The sequence below is a fragment of the Macrosteles quadrilineatus genome, unplaced genomic scaffold (assembly GCF_028750875.1).
Source record: "Macrosteles quadrilineatus isolate MER2022 unplaced genomic scaffold, UCM_ALF_1.0 Scaffold_3__2_contigs__length_128488019, whole genome shotgun sequence".
NCBI classification, from domain to species: domain Eukaryota; kingdom Metazoa; phylum Arthropoda; class Insecta; order Hemiptera; family Cicadellidae; genus Macrosteles; species Macrosteles quadrilineatus.
Window position 1 is genome coordinate 5,348,729 of NW_026542596.1, and position 21,317 is coordinate 5,370,045.

The 21,317-nt window shown below is 35.6% G+C and overlaps 2 protein-coding genes across 3 annotated transcripts in view; one reads left to right on the plus strand and one right to left on the minus strand.

Annotated features, from left to right (window-relative positions):
• LOC128990960 (cadherin-23-like) overlaps positions 1–21,317 on the minus strand; it is a 164,377-nt gene that overhangs the window by 96,507 nt on the left and 46,553 nt on the right. For both annotated transcript variants that reach the window (XR_008490576.1, XM_054413637.1), the window contains exon 2: positions 4,539–4,568. The gene's annotated coding sequence lies outside the window, so the exon portion shown is untranslated. The remainder of the gene's footprint in view (positions 1–4,538; positions 4,569–21,317) is intronic.
• LOC128988492 (uncharacterized) lies at positions 13,929–15,848 on the plus strand. Its single transcript, XM_054409826.1, has one exon. It carries the CDS (start codon positions 13,929–13,931, stop codon positions 15,846–15,848), a length of 1,920 nt encoding a protein of 639 aa, XP_054265801.1.

Genomic DNA, 21,317 nt, shown 5'->3' on the forward strand with positions numbered 1-21,317 from the left:
CGATTCCAAAAGAATGACTTATTATTTATCTTATCCTCAACAACCGATTGAACATCTCTTCCTACTCGAATGATCAGTGACGCAACCGAAGTATCAGGAACCCCTGTGGTCCCGTTACCTGTTACACCAGCGAGGATGCGCAAATGTCTAGAGGATCACGACGTAGACTCCGGCCAAGGCCTTCGCCCTCTCGCGGTAAATGTCAGGAGAAGGCACGGTATTGTTGTGCAACACATACGTAACTGCAACACTACAATTCGCATCTAGGATGGACACCTAATCTGTGTGCACTACTGGCAGTATGATCAGTAGAAGGTTGAAGATCACTTGGTGGGGCTCAAACTGCTAATCATCAAAATCGGGTGATTTTTTGCTCAGAGTTATCGTGCCAACGGACTATATCTATATATATAATACGCTAAGCCGATTTTTGTGAACAGAACTCCTCCCTCATTTTTGGACCGATTTTTATGATTAAAGTGTCAAAATAATTGCCCTGATCCGTAGTTTTGCAAAGTCTTTTTCGTTTTTTGATATCTTTATTAGTTTGGACAAGATCATCCATCAAAGTTGGATTTTCTCCCATAAGATTAACATGGGGGAATCTAAATATTTAATTGAAAACTTTGTCTCCACTAATTTGGGAGAACGGCTGGGCGTAGAAACTGGTAGAGGTGTCCAAAGAAAGGTCATGGTCTGTAGATGAGTTATCAAAAGAAAAACGAAGTAAATTCGATTAGGTCTCTGTCCCAGAAGCCTTTAAAGATCCCTCCACAGATTTGTTTACATTTTGGTCATGAGGATAATACTTTTTAATAAAACAGCTGTTTATTTTAAAATTGTATTTTAAACAACACACATTTATTGGGAGTTACTGAATAGTCCAAAAGAAGTATTTGCAATATTATTTTCTGATTTTAAACTGGATTTTCTTCTGTATCATGCCATGTGTTGAAATATAACGTCCCATTACGAAATCAGTGGAAAATCCTTTTTTCACAGTAGACAATTATTTCTCATTGAACTATCTTATATCCAATTCACGGGTTGGTGTCTGACTTTTTCACACCTTTTCCCTATAGTTTGTCAAAATATTCTAAAAATATCATCATGGGTTCATGAGATTATTCTCATACATGCTTTCAATCGTTGGAAAAATCTTCGATGGTGTAATACAATACAAAATAATACAAGCGCAGAAGAGCACGGTGCCGATTTGAGCCGTGTCCATATTTTGTTAAATTAATAGTGGTTTACAGCAACTGGATATAACATTTTACAATATTTATGTAGAAATATGTGCATGATTTAGAAAGTCATTGAGCTGGAAAACTGCAATATACTGCAGACTTTTCAGAGAGGTTACTTTGATGTATTCATTACGCTTAGTGAAAACATAATATAGATATGAATACAAATAAGAACTTGAACTCTTAGAGAGCCTTTAAATGTTTTATTAGACTAACGAAAAGGGTTGTGCATGTTTACTAGCGCTACTCGGCAACAAAAACCATTTAATTTATCTCTAAACTATCTATCTATCTATATATTAATAGGCAAGCATGTTTCTTTAAAACCTTTTTTCTTAGCTCGTGTGCATCGTAGGGAAAATCTACGCATACCGTTAGAAAGCTATTTTCCTGTAGGTGTGCAGAATCCCTTTATAAATTTAAATAGGCTCAAAGATAAGCACAAAAAATGAGTTTAAAGATTTGAAAAAATTAACATGGATCTTATGCGTTGCCATGCTGGTGACGAAATAACAACGAAATATAAACAGGAAATCAAAACAAATGGAAGAAACTCCAATCACATGTTTTATTTACAGTGTGGGGTGAAAATAGAGAAGTGAGTACATTACATATTTTTGGTCGAGTTTCGACCACTGGACGACCTCTCGTATATTCTTAAAGTGCACTGAGCAGCCTAAAAATCTATGTAACTTACCCATATAATATGGTTACAAAATGCTCAAACTCGCATTGTGACATTTATAACTCGGCTTATATTTCTCCAACAGAAAATTCATCCGCAGTAGAATTTTATTGTGCTCTTACCGTTTCTAATAACATCCAAACACAGAAACCTTGCCTAAAATGGTACCTATGTTGACAAATTATTTACTGTGGCCTATATTACGGACCGTGGCCCACTGGTTTGGTAACATTATTGAAAATAACACGACATTTTGGCTGTAAAAAAGGCACAATGAGTAAATACTATTTAATCAGCTACTGTCACGACGGAAAGTCGTATTTATTTCAAACTAGATCACATCATACTTTATAAGATACGTTGATTCACAATGTATGCATCAATATTTACGTAACAGACAATTTACATTATTTTTTGCTTTTTGGAAATGCTTCATTACTATGTAATTTGCATTATTTTTTGCCAATGAAGCTGCACGTCATATAAATTAGGAGGCCAATAACAGTTCAAGAATAAAAGCCAACATTACTTCAAGTTTATTCCACTGCACCTAACATTCCGTAGAAAGATAATATTGACAACTTTATGTAATTGATAAGGCTGAGACAACTAACTGACATCCCCCACTTCTAGGAATTCCAGCTTGAACAGTAACCCAAAAACCAATTTCTCAAAACTTCAAAATTTTAAAAACGCAATTAATATTATTATTGTTTTTACGCTTATTAATCTTTAAACAATGCTAAATGCTCGAAATATGTATAATTTCACTCGATTTATCACAGTAAGATGAATCAGCGTAAGCCTTGAAGGTAACCGTCGATTTCGACGGGTTTCACCTAGTTTTATAATATACTAGCAGAGTACCCGTCCTTCGTAGGGGGTTGGAATATAAGTATAAAATGCGTATTGCAGTTATACTCAAGCTTTGCGTTTGCAATAAGGGAGGATACAGTTTGATAAAATTTGCTTTTTTAAATTTACAGTATTCTATAGTATTACACATCTACCATAACCATAATGTTCTACCACTTCACCTTAACAATAGAGAAAAATAAATTATCAACAATTCGCAAAATATCACAAATTATTAATGAAATGAAAAACATAAGCATAACTGTAAACAATCCTACTTTGACAGTTCTCATTGCGAATCATAGTTTTTGTTGCTGCTTGGTTCAAATTAGCTGTTATCATAAACTAGCTGTTACCCACGTGCTTCAACCCGTTTGACTTCATAAATTAGGTATTAATTGATTGGTTAAGTTAAGCTGAAATAAACAAAACAGAATACAGCAATACAAACAAAGAAGAACAGCTGAGATATTTTTTAACATTATAGGTATATGGAAAGTTCCCTTTGGGAAGCAATTACGACCTTAAAGGGCAATTTATGAAATAATGGATAATTTTGCGCAAGGTTTCTCGTCATGACGAACATTTTAAGTATATGGCTTATAGGGGTGTGACTTGTAGTTTTCTCAAAAGTTCATGGGTACTTTTGGCTATAGTGCTGCACCCTGTTGGTAAATCTTATAACTTTTTAATGCTTTTCCATATCATAGAACAAACTTTTTTAGTTGAAACAGCTGACTAAATTCTTTTTCCTACAGTTACGGTACCTAACAATGTACATGTTCTCTCACTGATTTGAGAAAGCAAAGTGGCCAATTCGCTCATCAGTGAGACAATGTTAACATTGTCTCACTCTAATTACTTTGTCTCACTCCAGATTTGCAACGTGAAGGCACGAAATAGTGAGCGCGTAACATGCAGGCAACGTCGTATGCGCGCGAAATACGTTGGCAGCACTGGCTGTAAATCAGCTGGTCAGCTGTTGTACTGTTGTATTTGTCACTTCACATTAAATGTTATATTAAAAGTTCACTTCTGTGCAAAAATAGGTTATGTTTCTTCACAAATTTATTTGTTTTATGGTAACTGTAGGAAAAGTATAATGTGCAACTCGAGTTCAATTTCAAAGTACAATTGCCTCACTCGAGAAACCATTCCTCACTCGCCTACGGCTCGTGAGTAAGGATTTCTCTCGAGTGAGTCAATTGCTCACTTTTCTCACTAGTTGCACAAATAACTATAATTCCCTTTAAATATGAATACTCATAAGGTTAACATGGGGAATTACAGAGCTACTGGGGCGGGGCCCGAAAGGATTTTTGAGATAAGAATATGCCTATATGTTAATCGGGAATGTAAGCTATCATCATGCCAAATTTCAGCCCAATCCGTCCAGTGGTTTATGCGTGATTGAACTTCAAACACACAAACAAACAAACAAACACATAAACTTTCACATTTATAATATTAGTAAGATATTCGCAAACGGTTCCGGGCAAAGAGTTAACACAGTTCCGGGGAGATTAGAATTAGAGCTATCGTCCTAGAATGTGATGGTAGGACATGATAAAACAACTACGTTACCAAATATTTTTCCAAAATTATTAAAAACAGAAATTAATATAATATAGGTAGCATAAGAATAAAATAAGAATAATGGACTGATTTGAGTAAGATGTGTCAACATAAATAAATATTTTGTAAAGCCTAAGTGGTTTGTTCAGCATTGATATACTGTACATACTTACAATATTGTTACAGCTATTCCAGGCGCCAAGCTGGAACAAAGAAAAACTAGTTTAGTACATAAACATTCACCGAATGAACAATACGTAATAACTAAGTCCGTCCATATTAGATCAGGCTGCACAGGTTTAAGCTGTAATGTCCACTTTGGGAAATCGACTGATAGGCTACTGCATTTTGATGGGAGTGTAGGCCGTGTAGTAGCAGTTGCGCCGAGTAGCATTTGCGCCGCGGATTAAATCGTGCTTCCAGCGCCGCGGAGTTTGATTAGTTCAATGATGCAGAAGTGACGAGGGTCATAATTACTTACACATTACTTGACCGAGTTGCTTGTAAATAGTGTCGTTTTCCATACTCCTAATTAACTTGTAATAGTTGTGCACTGTTGCACAAAAAAATGATGAAACACTTGTATACCACCACATGCAGTATTGAGTTAGTATAGATATTTTTCCTGAGCTATAATTATTATGACCATTAGATATTTTCTACTTATCACATTACTAATTTAGGAGAAAGGGGGACTTTTGTTTTCCTATGACATTTTTAGAAAATAGTTGCACCAGGATAGTCTGCGGTGCTATGTGGAATGCAAACAGCTCGTCATATTGGTATTAGGGGGATTTGCTAGGGGTATATATCCCCATACCTTTCGTAGTAACCCACTCCCTTATGTTACCTTTGGTCACTCAATGGTGTTGTCATTATCAGTTTTGAGTAGAATTTAGCAGAATGAACATCGTAGAATCCACAAAGAAGGGCTCAATTTTCAATCATTTCGTCTACTACAATTCTGTAGCCTACATTATATCATGATAACACTTAACTAAACAGACAATACCCCCGCCGCAGCAAACCTGCCAACTAAGTGAATTTCCATTTGTCTGAATTGATTTTCAATTGAATGTATGTAAATAAAATTAGGTTTAACGAGTACCTAGGTTAGCTGCTACAATGAAACTATTAAAGTGGAGTTTTAGTAAAATATAAATAGCTTAGTATAAAATAAATAAATTTGAAAGTTTGATCAAAATATATCCATAAACAAGCAAACTAAAATTACTCAAGTTATCGCGTTCACGGACGTATATAAATCTATACAAAATGGAAAAGTAAATTCGTCACGGGCCTAGGTCTTACGGTGCCACATACGGTAATAGCTACTTCCCTATAGGGACATTATGGTACAGAAGACGTTAGTATCGTTAATTTATTTATATTATACCTATATGTGTAGGTAAATAACAACAAACAGGTTTCATTCCGATATTGGTGGTTCGTAAACTTAATCAAGGTGATTCAACCTTACACATTCATGCCAAATTTAATCAAAATCGTACGAGAAGCGATAAGCATAGGCCGGGAGCACGCCCGAGTTCACGTGCAAACCTCGCACTGTCAAGTTGATGATTTTAAAAATATTCGTGGGAATGGATGGTGATTTGTAATGTTTATTGAGTTGTATAATAGTATTGAACATTTGCATGGGCTTGTATAGGCCGAAAGCAGGGTCATTAGAAAATGGCTAAAAAACTCACCCATGTTATTCTTATGGAGAAAAAGTGCCTAAAGTGAGGTCATATTACTATATTATACCTACGGTACTTTACATTTAATGGGTCAGTAAATGAAAGAATTAGCTTTTTCGCTTGATTCCGAATATAGTATATGAGGATTATATGTAGGGATATGCAGGCAAATATCAGGATTTTTGGAATTAGTGGCTAGAAAATTATCTCCATGTTATTCTTATGGGAAAAAACGCCTAAAGTGAGGTATCTTTGTGGTAATTGCCACTACACGTTTTAGAGAGTTATTTTGTAAACGTAATATGTACTTGTATTTCTAGACTTAAGATAAACTTAAATTGATATAAGGCCTGTCTCAACTCCCAGGCTTCACGAACCGTGATGTATACAGTACTGCCAAACCTGGTACAGAAACAAACTAATTTTTTATCGTAATTTCCTCTCTTTTGAGTTATTGGTAATTAATTGGTTTTATGTAGCCTTTATACTGAAACGGCGGAGTTTACTGTGTATTGTTGTCAACCAGTGAACAATATTTGCAGATATTTTTGGTGGCATCAATTTTGCAGTTATTAGATTTAAAGTTATGTATGTGTAACCATTAGCACGGGTCACGAGGTGACTGCATGCAACCACTTTACGCTGAATGTAAAATGTGGTAGGAACTACGTCCTCAATAATCATATTAGTGCAGTTGATTGGTTCCGCCTTTGTTAACCTGTCAAAACTGCTAACCCTCATTTAATTAGCTGGCGCGGCGCTGGTGCTACGCGGCGCAAATACTACTCGGCGCAAATACTACTCAACCGTGTAGGCACATGACCCAGGCTCTAATCTTAATCACGGTCGGTTGACCTGTCAGTTCTATGTGGTTCTAGGTTGGTGTCGAACGCTTCCGCATCATACCGTGCATAGCCGAACTGTTCGCGGCAAATTGTTAGCTCTATCACCGTCGCTGTCAAAACGTATCGTTTGTAGATTAAATTTAAATTTAATTTAACTGTCATAACCTAACCAAACTTGCTGATAATGAAAAATCGAATGAAGGTTTACTAATAAAAAACATAGTTCTGTTCATAAAGTAAAATTACAAATGCCTAAAATTCATTTTATAATATTTTAATTATAAAATTACCATCTTAACCTAACCAAACCAACCGAACTTGCTAATAATGAAAAAATCGAATAAAGGTTTACTAATCGAAAAATAGTTCAGACCATAAAATTATAAATTCTAACAAAAGGTGTACAGTTAAGAAGTAATCGCATTCTAAGCTAAATCTTTGACAAAAAGTTAACGCCTCCGGTGGGATTCAGAATTCTCGATTCCCCACCCCTCCTCCGGTGACCACTGTCAGGCCATAAATCAGGGGATTAACCCAAACAAAGATCTGGGCCGCTGTCCGTCTCCCTTTTGATAGGGTAACAGATAATTCCCAGGACTAATCTAATGTTTAAAGGATAGCCAGATATTGGCTAAAAGAAACTTGGCAACTTGATTTTAAAATGTTTACAAATCATAGTATTACAAATTATCATCCACGTTCCTGAAAAAAACTACAATTAAAATAGTAACCTACAAACGATCATTATATTTAACCGAAAGCTACCATTACGATCGACAGCTGATTTATTCCCGTTCAAATTCTTTCCCATGGCGATTTCTCTAATTAATACCTACCTAGGATCTGGTCAAAACTAAAAATGCTTGAGTTTTAACACGCAGACTTACAACATGCAACAGCTGATTATTTTGGGTCACCTACACTCAAGTGTGAGAACTACAGATCCACAGATGGTCAGAGGAACGGCGAATCGCGAGTCTGGGTAAGTATAGGTTCGGACAGGAACGAAGGATTTGGTATGAGGAGGAATGTTCAGGACAAAATTACGCTTTAAGTGACAATTTAGCGATCTCGCAAATCCTTGGACACGACGAGGAAACTGACTCTAGTAACCGGATATGGAGTTTTGGTTTCTCTACTGCTAATTCTTTCGTGTTATTTTGTTGTAAAAAACACATTGCTGTCAGACAATTATGTCAGCTCAGGTTACGAAGTTAAAACATTATATGAATGTGTGTGTGTGTCTTTGTGCATTCCTATGCGATGTAATTTAAGATGCAGTAATTTAAGCCAAATACCTTAAATTATTTAGTAATTACTAAATAATTTAAGGTATTTGGCTACTTCACTGTAGGACAAAACCAGCCAAGAATAAAGTTGTACCTACAGCTTGTATCTTCACCGTATACCACATCGTAATTTGTTAATGTGTATAAGTTAAGAATGAATCTCAATATCGAATGTAAAAAGCTGTATTTAATATATTTCAAAAAGGTTTGAGATTGATCCTCATGCTGTATTTTGTTAGTCACATGTTATCTTTATTAATATAGCTGGGTAACACTATGAATCCGTACAAGAGCATTCCACAATCACACGGTAGGGGTTTAGTGTATACTTAGTGGTAAGGTTTTTAATAGAATGAATTTTTAATTAAACAAAATACAGCTTATCCTACTAATATTATAAATGAGAAAGTTTGGATGTATGAATGTATGTATGTATGTTTGTGACAAGTAAACGCGAAAAATACTGGTCTGATCGGGCTGAAATTTGGTGTGATTATAGCTCACTTTCCCGATTAACATATAGACGCATTTTTATATCAAAAGTCCTATCGGGCTCCGCTCCAGTGGCTCTGGAGTTTCCCATGTTAACCTTATGAGTAATCATATTTAAAAGGAACAAAAGAATTTTGTCAGCTGTTTCAACTACACAAGTTGGTTCTATGATATTAAAAAGATATAAGGTTTACCAACAGAATGCAGTACTATATTTTTTTACATTTCGTGTCCTCTTCCCGTTGCAAAGCAAAGGTACAACTAACAGCTAGTATATATATATTTATATAACCATATGTGATTGGAGAGATTCTAACCCAACCCCCGAGTACAGGAGCTCTACGATCCAACCATTAGTCCAGTCTCCAAGCATTCGAGATAATTAAGACGTAATACAACTACTAATTAATGTGCGAACGCAAAAACCACGGTATACCAGGAAATTCTTTCCGAGCACAAAATGCGTGAAGATCTGCGAGGAAGAGTGTGAGAAGATAGAGAAGCGAAGTTCATTGTCAGGATTAAAGTGAAAGCAGAAGATCATGCTTTCCTAGCACACCCTGGGAAGGTAATTAGTAAGGTTGGAACAGGTGATTAGCTGTAAAAATCAGCTGGATACAAGGTCAATGCGCCGAACGCCGAGCCAATCATTATGATTGCTGGGAGCCCGGTGCTGCAATTATGATAGTAAATGGATGTAAGCCCACAGTTATCTGTGTTGGTTTAGAAACTTCTGTCATTTGGTAGGGAACATAGAAATTGAATCTTGTTAGTGACGAAAGATGTATAATTCATGTCATTTATTTTTCGATAGGAATCGAACGAATCATGTTTGGAGGAAATGTATCATTACGATTTAGCTCAAATTGGATGCAAATGAATACGAGATTTTGAAAATGAAATGTTAACTTTTGAAACTATGATAAAACATGTTAAATACTACCAAATTTTAATAACATTTTTATGTTAAAAGGCAAATTTCTCAAATATTTAATAAATTGAATAGGTAAATCCCATAATGCTAACCCATGTTAAAGATATGCCCAGATTTAGTATAAATAGGCTTTAAATTTAGTTTAATTGATCTTCACACAGTTGAAAAGCCAAACTAAAAAGCCAACCTCAGCTTATTGTAAATAATAGAAATATTTACGTCATACCGACTATCGTACAATAAAAAGCTAGAAAAGAGGAAATAAATATTTTACTTTAGACATTAGCACTCTCATTAGAAGAGTCTGATTCTACTGATTCAATGTAAACAAAATATTATCTACCTAATATAGTATTTAGTATTTAGTATGGTACATTGCCTTTTGCCGAAAACAACTTTTTCCATAGGCTACTATTATGTATTGGGGGAGAAAGTAAAAAGCTACCAAATTTAAAAAAAATCCTACATGTAATTGTCCAACTGTTTTCCTAGTTTCCAATAAATACTTATAAGTAGAAATCCCCCGCATTGAGCCCCGCGTTCTGATTGGTCGAGAGCTCGATGACGTCACAAAGATGGCGGAAGGAGTAGGGCAAAAAGTGTTTGGCGGGAGCTGGGATGGAACCTGGTCCGGCGGCATGAGAAGCCGAAACGCTAACCACTGAGCCACGGCGCTCGATGTTAGACTTTGTGTCGAGGTCGTATACGAGGGCCGGCTTCGAGGGCCGGCATCGGGGGTCGGTATCGTGGATGTTTTTTTTTTCTTTGGCACGAGATGATCGTGGTTCTGCTTTTCTCCACCAGAGTGTGCTGATATCGTCTGTTTTGGGAAAAAAAGGTGGTTCCGTCCTTCTCCACCAGAGTGTGTTGATACCTAGGTCGACTGGTCTCTAAACCTATTGTTTTTGTTTATGGTTGTATTAAATTGATTGTGGTTCTGCTTTTGTCCACCAGAGTGTGTTGGCACTGTTTGATGTATTTTGTGACTATCTCAGATTATACAATATGTTATTGTTATAGTTGTACCAACTTGGATGTTTCATAGTCCTACCCTCAGGCAAACTAATAATATTTCTGGTATATTATTTGCCTTGACTTATATGTTATTATCATAGTGATACCAACTTAATTATTTCATAAGCGTAGGTTAAACAATCAATGTTGATTACAAATTTGCAATAATATGTATAACAAAATGTTCTATACCATCTTTTATATTTTACTGTAATCTAAACTGTTTACCATTATATGTTACTAACTGCACTAGTTTTGCTAATATAATTAGTTGTTGTTGTTATTATATATATATATATATATATGTAATTTATCAAACTTGAGAGATATCTGGGTTTTAAGGAATGAAACTACAGCATACATATACAAATAATGTTTCTTTTTATTTAAAAAATAGTAAATTTATGCTTCTACCAGACATCCCTGTACATTTCAATCGAAACCCCCCTTTATTAAAATTTTCAATCTGCTCGTCTGAGAGATGGGTCACAAAACGCTGAGGGAGAAATGTTATTGCTGGTCCTCCACCATCAGGTAAGGTTATCTCAGCAACGACTGATGGTCCAAATTTGCTGTCCGTTCTCTTCATAGATGTTATAGGGTATCCTTCTTTAGCAGTGAGCTCCTTACAGCTGTATTTTGGAGGTCCCTCATACTTTTCCAATTCAGCCAATTCACTGAGCATCTTATCCATATTCTGTAACAATTTGCAAACTAATGTATTTCTGTATTTAACCATTTGTTTTAGAGATAAAAAGTTAGTACCGTCTGAGCAAGAGTTAATTCTTTCTTGACAGTCTTGGTGTAAGCATGATAATTATCGGCAGTAGCAGTTGTAATGTATAGGTTATAAAACTAAGAATTGTTTGGTACCTAATCAATATGTTAGAAAATATATATAAAAAACGTGTACGTTTTGCTGATCCACTTGTTACCAATGTCTACTTATTGCCTGATGAAGAAAGGAAATCAGTTTGGGAGATGGTGGCTAGAGATAGAGTTCGATTTCAGAGAAGAATAAAAGAAACAGGTGAAATAATTTCAAAGGTACTTATAATACCTCGTAGTTAATAATAATATATCAATAATATAAAGGACAGGACAAAATTAAAGTTAAAGTTAAAGATCGAAATATTAATAAAATGTGTTCAAATTACTTACGTAAAATTTGCGTGGAAGTGCTTGAAGAGATTGTAGCAGTAGAACGCTGTAGCTTCGAAGTAAGACGTGTACTGTGAACTGTGGTGGTACGATCGTTTATATAGTGGGGAGTTGGCGCGCTTTCCGGTTGACCAATCCCGTGGTAGAACTGGGTGTGACGTACACTATATAGCGCGCGAGTTTCAAATGTTGCGTCAAGAGCTGTTCACTAGTTTCTCTTTGAGTATACGAGTGGCTGTTTGATGGTGAGTACATATTTGTAGTTTTTACTATGGAACCTATTCATATCGTTAGAAGCCATGATACGTATGTTAGAAAATTTAGAATGTCTGGAAGAAAAACCATTTTTAAATTTAATACACCACCGGCTGGTTATAATGAACTTGATTGGATCAAAAGTGGTTTTGCTCAGTTGGTAGAGGAAATGAAACGTGAATGTACAGGGACGAATGATTATTTAGGATTTACTTTGAAAAGTTTGAATTTAAAGAATAAGGAACCTGGATACGTTGCTTTTAGACCATCAGAGGAGGTGAATGATGATGTTTTGTGGACTATATTTGGGGGTATTATACAAAGTAATGAAGAGTCTGTTACATCTAGTGATACATTTATAGTGGAGTGTACTAAAGTTAGTCTACCTGTAGGATCTGGGGGTCATAAAAGATCAGGTTTCTATAACAATTTTTCAGAAGAGTGTCGTAGTAGAATTGGAATTGTTACAATTAAAAACATAGATAACCTGTGTTTAGCTCGAGCTTTGGTAGTTGGAAAGGCTCATGCTAAAAATGATCCTCTTTACAAAGCAATCAAACAGGATAAGGGTAAAAGACAGACGTTGCGAGCTGAAAAATTGTTAGCAAAAGCTAGGGTTTCAATACCTTTAGAAGGAGCTGGCATTAGAGAGTTAGAAAAGTTACAGTCTCATCTAAAAAAATACAAAATAACTGTTTATAACTACAATACGAGAGGTAGAGAGACCTATTTTAGTGGTGACAATGCTGATGCAAAACTAAAAATCAACCTTCTTTTTAATGAAGGCCATTTTAATGTTATAACTAGTTTAACATCAGCATTTGCCTGTAAATACTATTGTGAGGCTTGTCATATTGGGTATGAAAAGCAAAATGAACATAGATGTTCATCATTGTGTTCAGCCTGTATGGTAACCTCACCGCCCTGCAAACTGGAACATGATGGTATTACTTGTCCTGACTGTAACCGTCATTTTAAAAACCAAACCTGTTTTATTGCTCACCAAAAAAACATTTGTTCATCTGTAAAGAAGTGTGGGGAATGTAACCGGATTGTAAGACCTAAGGGTAGAAAACAGATCCATGTGTGTGGAGAACAGTTTTGTAAAGTATGTTTAAAATATACTGATCCTAACCACAAATGTTATATGAGAGTAGATTCAAGTAGACCTAATGCAAAGAGCTTTTTATTTATATTTTTTGACTTTGAAACTCGTCAAGATGAAAACATTCAAGATGATCCAGAGAAAAAACTTCATGTTGTAAATCTTTGTGTTAGCCAACAGTATTGCTGGCAATGTATATCGAATGATGATGACATTCACTGTGAAAACTGTATGATCCGTCAAAGAGTGTTCAATGTGAATCCTGTAGAAATGTTCATGAACTATGTAATGGAGGCAAAAAAGAAATTCAAATCAGTTTGTGTAATTGCGCACAATGGGCAGGGCTTTGATTTTCAATTTCTGTTAAAGTATGTGTACAATGAGACAAAACACAGTCCAAAATTGATTTCAAGAGGGACAAAAATCATCCTAATGGAAGTTGATAATGTAAGATTTATTGACTCTATTAACTATTTTCCTATGGCATTAGCAAACCTCCCAAAATCATTCGATCTTGGCCCTGAAAAAAAGAAGGGATACTTCCCACATCTTTTCAATACTTTGAGCCACCAAAACTATGTCGGACCTATCCCTGACAAAAAGTATTACTGTCCAGACTCTATGTTTACAAAAGGGTATGAAAAGTTTATAGAATGGCATAATGAGCAGGTTGTAAATAACTACACCTTTGATTTTCAAAAAGAAATCCTAGAATATTGCATTTCAGACGTGGACATCCTGGCTCAAGCCTGTATTAAATTTAGGACGATGTTTTTAAAAGAATGTAACGTAGATCCATTTTTGGAAGCAGTAACTATAGCAAGTGCTTGCAACTTAGCATTTAGAAGAAACTTCCTCAAGCCAGACACCATAGGTATTATTCCTATAGGTGGTTATCGTCTTGCCGATAACCAATCTGCAAAGGCTCTACAGTGGTTGGCCTTGGAAGAGGACAAAAGAAATGTGAGGATTCAACATGCTGGCAACAGCCGAGAATTTAAAATTCCAGGCATTGGAAAGGTTGACGGGTTTGATGGAGAAATAGTTTATGAATTTTATGGTTGCTATTTCCATGGATGTCCGAAATGTTTTCCATATAAAAGAGAAGAACCTCTTCAAGATGATCTATCAGACAGTTTACACTTGCGGTACGAAAGAACCATAGAAAGAACAGGAAGGATACGACAGCAGTTTGATGTAATAGATATGTGGGAGTGTGAATTTGATGATTTGAAGAAGAGAAATAAATTGCAATATCTTAACAATATCCCGATTCTAAACACAATCCCACTAAACCCGAGGGATGCTTTTTATGGGGGCCGAACCGGAAACTCAAAGACATACTATAAGTGTAAGAAGGAAGAAGGAGAACAGATATTCTACGTAGACATTTGTTCTCTCTATCCTTGGGTCTGCAAATACGGTATGTTTCCTGTAGGACATCCTACGATATTTGTTGGTGATGAAGAATGTCTAAAGAGAGGAATGGAAGCTGAAGGACTTCTTAAATGTAAAATTCTACCCCCTACAAATCTTTATCATCCTGTATTACCGGTGAAAATGAATGATAAATTAATGTTTGTCTTGTGTCGTGTGTGTGGAGAGAACTTGTCATCTTCTGGAGAGTGTCACCATGGAGTGGAAGAGAGAGCTTTGGTAGGAACATGGACTATGATGGAAATAAGAAAAGCTGTAGAGAAAGGCTACGTAATTCTAGAGCGATATGAGTTGTGGCAATATGAAATGGCTACTTTTGAAAATGGAGGTTTATTTACAGAATTCATCGACAAGTTTTTAAAAACCAAGCAAGAAGCTTCAGGTTATCCCGACTGGTGTAAAACAGAAGAGGAAAAACAACGATACATAAAAGACTACTTTGACCATGAAGGAATTTCATTAGATTCTGACAAAATCGAGAAAAATGAAGGGATGCGCTCGCTTTCCAAACTTATGCTCAACTCATTTTGGGGCAAGTTTGGACAGAGGCAAAACCAGACCAAAACGTTAGTGACTAGGGATCCTAAGGAATTGTTCAACCTCCTAGTTAGTCCAGTAGACCAGGTAAACAGAATTAAAGAGATCAATGAAGAAGTTGTCGTTGTAAATTGGCAGCATTTAGAAGAAGTTGGCGAATGCTTAAGAACTGTCAATGTGGTCTTAGCAGCTTTCACTACAAGTCAAGCCAGACTAAAACTATATGAACACCTTGAGAAACTAGGAAACCAAGTGTGCTATTATGATACAGACTCGGTTATCTACGTCTATAGACCAGGATTATATAAAATACCTGTTGGAGACTACCTAGGGGACATGACTGATGAGTTAGCTAAAGATTATGGACCAGGCTCATTTATTGTGGAGTTTTGTTCTGGTGGTCCCAAAACCTATGGATATGTTGTTTATTCCCCAGTAACAAATGAGTATAGAGAAGTTTGCAAAATCAAAGGTATCACCCTAAATTTGTCTGCTAGTAGAAAATTGAACTTTTCATCCCTAAAAGCTATGATTTTAAGTGAAACCAGTGAATCAGTACCAATTATAGAAAGTAGAATTAGAAGAACAGAGAGTAGAGATGTGGTAACAATTGTGGAGAAAAAGGATTTCAAAATAACAGGTCCTAAGAGAAAACACGATGGTGATCATGACACTTTACCATATGGATACAAAAAACAATGTAAGACTCCATAAGCGGGGCATGAGAACACACAAATTTATCATTCATTTTCAACGGTCATGTTTTAAGATGCAAGTGGACAATGTAATGTAAAAATAGTTATTGTAGTCAAATATAGGTAAACAAAATTATTATTTAGTATCTTTAGAGATTTTGGTGAGTGTAATTACATGTTAGGACAGTGTTAAGTGTTTTAAAATGATATTCTGTAATATTAATGATTCAATAGAAAAGATTTTTATACTAATATTATTTCTTGCAAGTATGAGTTTTATCTACATTATGAGAATCACTGAATTAGATATGATACATAAATTATGTAATACAGAATAATATGGTCATTTCCACAATGGAAGCTAGACTGGCAATTGCTGATGAACTACATAGGCCTGCTAGAAAAAATTACCTCAGACGTAAAGTTACTCTTAAGGGCCTCAACGATTTATATCAAGCAGATTTAGTGGAAATGCAACCATATTCTAAAATTAACAAAGGCTATAAGTATATAATGACTATGATCAATTGTTTTTCCAAGTTTGCTTTTGCAATACCACTAAAAAGTAAATCTGGTATAGAGGTGGCTAAAGCTTTAGAACCAATTTTAGCTAAAAATAAAATGAAAAACTTTCAAACAGACCAAGGTACAGAGTGGTTTAATAAACATGTAAATAAACTTATGAATATGTATAAAATTAATCATTATCATACATACTCTGAATTAAAAGCTAGTATTGTTGAAAGGTTAAATCGAACTTTAAAGTCAAAAATGTACAAGTTATTTACAGCAAGAGGAAGTTATGAATGGGTAAGCATATTAGATCATATTACTAGTTCCTATAATAATACAAAACATCGGACCATTGGTATGAAGCCAAAAGAAGTGAAGAAAAAACATGAAAAACAAATATTAAACAGAATAAATGAAGCAGCAAATCCAAAAAAGGTATACAAATTTAAAGTAGGGGACAGTGTTAGAATTAGTAAGGCGAAAAGAATGTTTAAAAAAGGATATTTACCAAATTGGACAAACGAGATATTTAGAATACATGCTGTCAAACCAACTAGACCAATCACTTATATTCTTCAAGATCATAAAGGAGAAATATTAAAAGGTGGGTTTTATACAGAGGAAATTAGTAAGTCCAAGACTGGAGATGTATATTTAGTGGAAAAGATTTTGAAACGAAAGGGTAATAAGCTCTTAGTTCGTTGGGCAGGGCACGATAAAAATAGTGATAGTTGGGTTCATTCTGATGACCTGCGACTGTGATCTGTTGTTATTTTAAGAAATAGCAAATCCTTATCAAGTATTTATCATACTGTCAGCACATTTGAGTAATCAGTCAGTATGCGGCTTAAGAAACAGAATGTTCATTTAACCGTGCAGAACTTTGACCAGTTTATCGGTACAGGATGTGTAAAGAGGAACAAACATGGGGATTTATTACCAAACTCTATTCGTTGTATAATTTGTGGACCTAGCTCTTCAGGGAAAACAAATATTCTATTTAATTTAATTTTTGATAAAAACGGTGTTAGGTTTAAAAACATTTATGTTTTTTCAAAATCTCTATATCAACCAAAATATGAGTTTTTAAAGAAAGCTATGCCTAAGGAAATTGGTTATTTTGCTTACGACGATAACAGTTTAGTCATTCCCCCGAATGAGGCTGAGCCGGATTCTATCATGATATTTGATGATATATCTTGTGAAAAACATAATAACATTCGTAGCTACTTTACCATGGGTAGGCATAATGACATTGATACATTTTATTTAGGACAAACATACAGTGCTATACCAAAACAGCTCATTAGAGACAATTGTAATTTTCTCATACTGTTTAAACAAGATGAAATGAATTTGAGACATGTGTATGGTGATCATGTGACTACTGACATGTCTTTTGAAAAATTCAAAGAGCTGTGTGCAAAGGCATGGGAAGACAAATATGGGTTTTTAGTCATTGACAAAAGTCAGGATCAATATAATGGACGATACAGGATTGGTCTTAGTAGTTTTATAACGGCTTTCTAATGGTGCGCATTTATACTTACAATGATATAAAGGGTTTCGATGTAAAGCTTCATAATGTTAAATCAAATTTATGTACATTTTATTACAAAGATAAAGGTAAATTTTGTGGCAACTATTGTAGTAGAAGCCCTCCACATGGTTTTCAGTTTAACAAGAGATGTTGGAGACATAAAAGACCTAAAAGCTCAACAATTATACCACCTGTAATACTTCTTATGATCTCAGCAAGTGAGAGGACTTATAATAGGGATGCTTGGTTAAACTTTGTATACCGTTGTCAAAAGAAGAATGTTCCATTGGAACTAGTGATGTATCATGAAGATATGAACAACTGTACGGTAAGAAACCCGCAAAACCTCATTTCTAGGTTCAGACCTTTTCCTGATATATTTGGACCGACCCTACCCCTGCGAGATCTACATGGAAGCGTTAATTTTTCACAAGTCGTGTTTAGAATGTTAGAATATGGATGTTTGATACCGAATGCTAGTAGATGTATAGTTTTGACAGAAAGAACAATACCGATAAGGTCACCTTTAAAGATTTATCAAACCGCTATGTCTTTAAAGTGTTATATAAATATAAGTTATAATGTTGCCTATGATGTTGTCCCAGACGGCATTCCTCCTCAACCTAGGGGTAAACCATTCAGTGGTGTTAATAATCTCTGTCAAGGGTTGTATACTGTAGATTTCTTAAGAGAAGCTTTACCTACAGTTGCCTTAAATTGTGAAAAATTCGGAATCAGTTTGAATAATTGTGTGTATTCTGTAACAAATTCAAAATTACTCGAACAGTGGAAAAGGTTTACAGGGGCAAATCCATGCGAGTTTTGGCTCTTGAACTCATTTTTATTACAGAACATTAACAAACACAGACCAATTGATACGCTCAAGAGGTTCATGACGACAGCAGTAGAAAAAGATGTGTACATAGTATCAGAAATCCCTCAGTGGAGAGATGATTGGAAAAGGACATTTATATTTAAAAGTCTTATACGACCGTATGTGATACCACGTTTTGATTCTAGAGTACAGAATTATTATAACGGACTGGACTTTAGTTATGGAATCTCCTTAATAGATGTAATACATTTCATACGAAAACACAAAAAGCGTGCAATGTTCTTTAGACAGGTGGAATTACCTTAAATTCTCAAAGTAAAACTCAAACTTTTAGTTTTCACTATGGAACCTAAGAGTAAACAACTTACTGCCAAACTTATTGAGTTGCGTAAAGCTATTAAACACAAGTATAAGATGTTCAAAGAAGGAGCTGAAGAAAGTGATATATTACTTGAAAAGCAATACAAACCGATCATACAAGAGCTAAGAAAAACACCACAAAACGTCACCGATATAAAAACGGAGCAACCAACTATTAAGGAGGAACATGTGTACGACGACGACAAAGGACAATCGTTAAATTATTATTCTACTGATGACGACGAGGAGGAGGAGACTGAAAGGTTCTCCCCCGACACCATGTCAACACCTAAAGGTAAAGATTTGTCAGCACTAGTGTCCACACCTCAACAACAAGCGTCAACAACTCAGTTTATTGAGACATACTTTAAGAATCCCATTACACAGCATTATATGGATATGTATCTAAGAGATGCTGGTGGAAATAAAAAGACCATAGACTACGTTTATGGACCTCAGTTTTTAGATGGTGAAAAGTTGATGGTAGGTGGAAAAGAATTAGATTTTGATAGTGAGGGAAATATAAAAATAGGTGGTATAAACTATGGGGCATCTGAAGGTCTTTATGAATTACTTTTCAAAAGACTACCAGATAGTAATACATACACGAATGAAGATTTAAATAAATACAAAAGTATACTATTTGATACAAATGCTCATAGAGACGGTTTCAGGCATAACGGTAAAATTAAATCAAGTAGAGGGCAAAAATATATCAGAATTATCCAAAAACTATTTCCCAGTCGTGGTAAAGGTATGGCGTGGAAGAATACAAAACACCACGATGTGTTATATTGGGACGATCCAAACGAGTTGGTGGAGCGATTTGAACACATAGCTATGTCCACAGAAACTGGAAACAAAGTGCATGCGAATGAAATTATTAGTATTGTGGAAGAGTTGAAAGAGGCCGGCTTTATAAAGGGTTTTGGTAATAGTAGATTCAAGGCATTGTTAAAATGACGATTGACAAGTTTGGACGCAGCTCAAAGTCCTCAGAAAAAAATGTCAAAGGACCTAAAGGCGATGGATTTGATATGACAGCTGATGGGCACTACGATATAAAGAGCAAGCGCCTAACTAACATTGGGGAGGCTGTAGAATCACTTGATGCGGTGTCCAAATTATATGTGGATTCAAGACTGATCCCACTGGAGAGTGGAGGTTTTAATTTGGGGTCTAAAAGGATGAGAAATGTAGATGACGCTCTTGAGGGAAAAGATGCTATTAATCTACAGACTTTAAAACGAATGTGTTTGACACAGGGTGAGGACTCTGACTTTGACGCTGGTAAAAAACAAATAAATAACTTAGCCGTTCCTAGACATCCAAGAGATGCTGCAACAAAACGTTTTGTAGAAAACATTTGTTTAAAGGAACATTCAGCATTAACTGCTAGCTTAGAAATACTTCGTGAGGATCTGAGATTATTTAAAGAAAGACTTGCAAAATGTGAGGGCTTAATAGCTAGTAATAAAGACTACCATGATAAAAACTTGAGAAAATTCGGAGTGTTACTGTATAATTATATAAATAAAAAGGAAACCGGTAGGTCTGCTACAATACCGATAGGAGGTGAAAAAGATTTCATAAATTGGGAAGTTTTGTTTGCCGATCATTCAGTAGCAAAAAAGAGTGGAGCAGAAGAAGAAGTCCATCCTCTCCCACCCAATAGCTACGATCTTTTCATCGACGAGGAACTGAATAGACCTTCTACTTAAAGAAAGTGAACAGCTTAAAATGTCAGAATCCAAAACTAAGAGATTCAGATGTAAACAAACAACCGTTCAAGGAAGAGGTATAGTTTCTTCGGTTCTTAATAAAGCTATCGACTTATTACCCATCGAACTTCATATACCGGGAGGATATCAATATTGTGGACCTGGAACTAAACTAGCCAAAAGGTTGGCCAGAGGGGACCCAGGAATAAATAAATTAGATCAGGCTTGTAAGGTGCACGACATAGCCTACTCTAGATATAAGGATTCAGAGAACAGGAGACGTGCGGATCAAGAATTGGCTGAACGGGCTTGGCAGAGATTCAAGGCCCCAGATTCGTCTTTAGTGGAAAAAGCAGCTGCCTGGACAGTTACAACAGCCATGAAAGCCAAAACAAAGTTCGGCGGAGGACGCAAGAAGAAACGAGCCCCAAAACGCAAGAGTAGTAAAGGTAAAGGGTTATACTTGAGACCGTACAGAAAGGTTCAAGGATCGGGCAAGAAAAAGAAACGCACTACAAG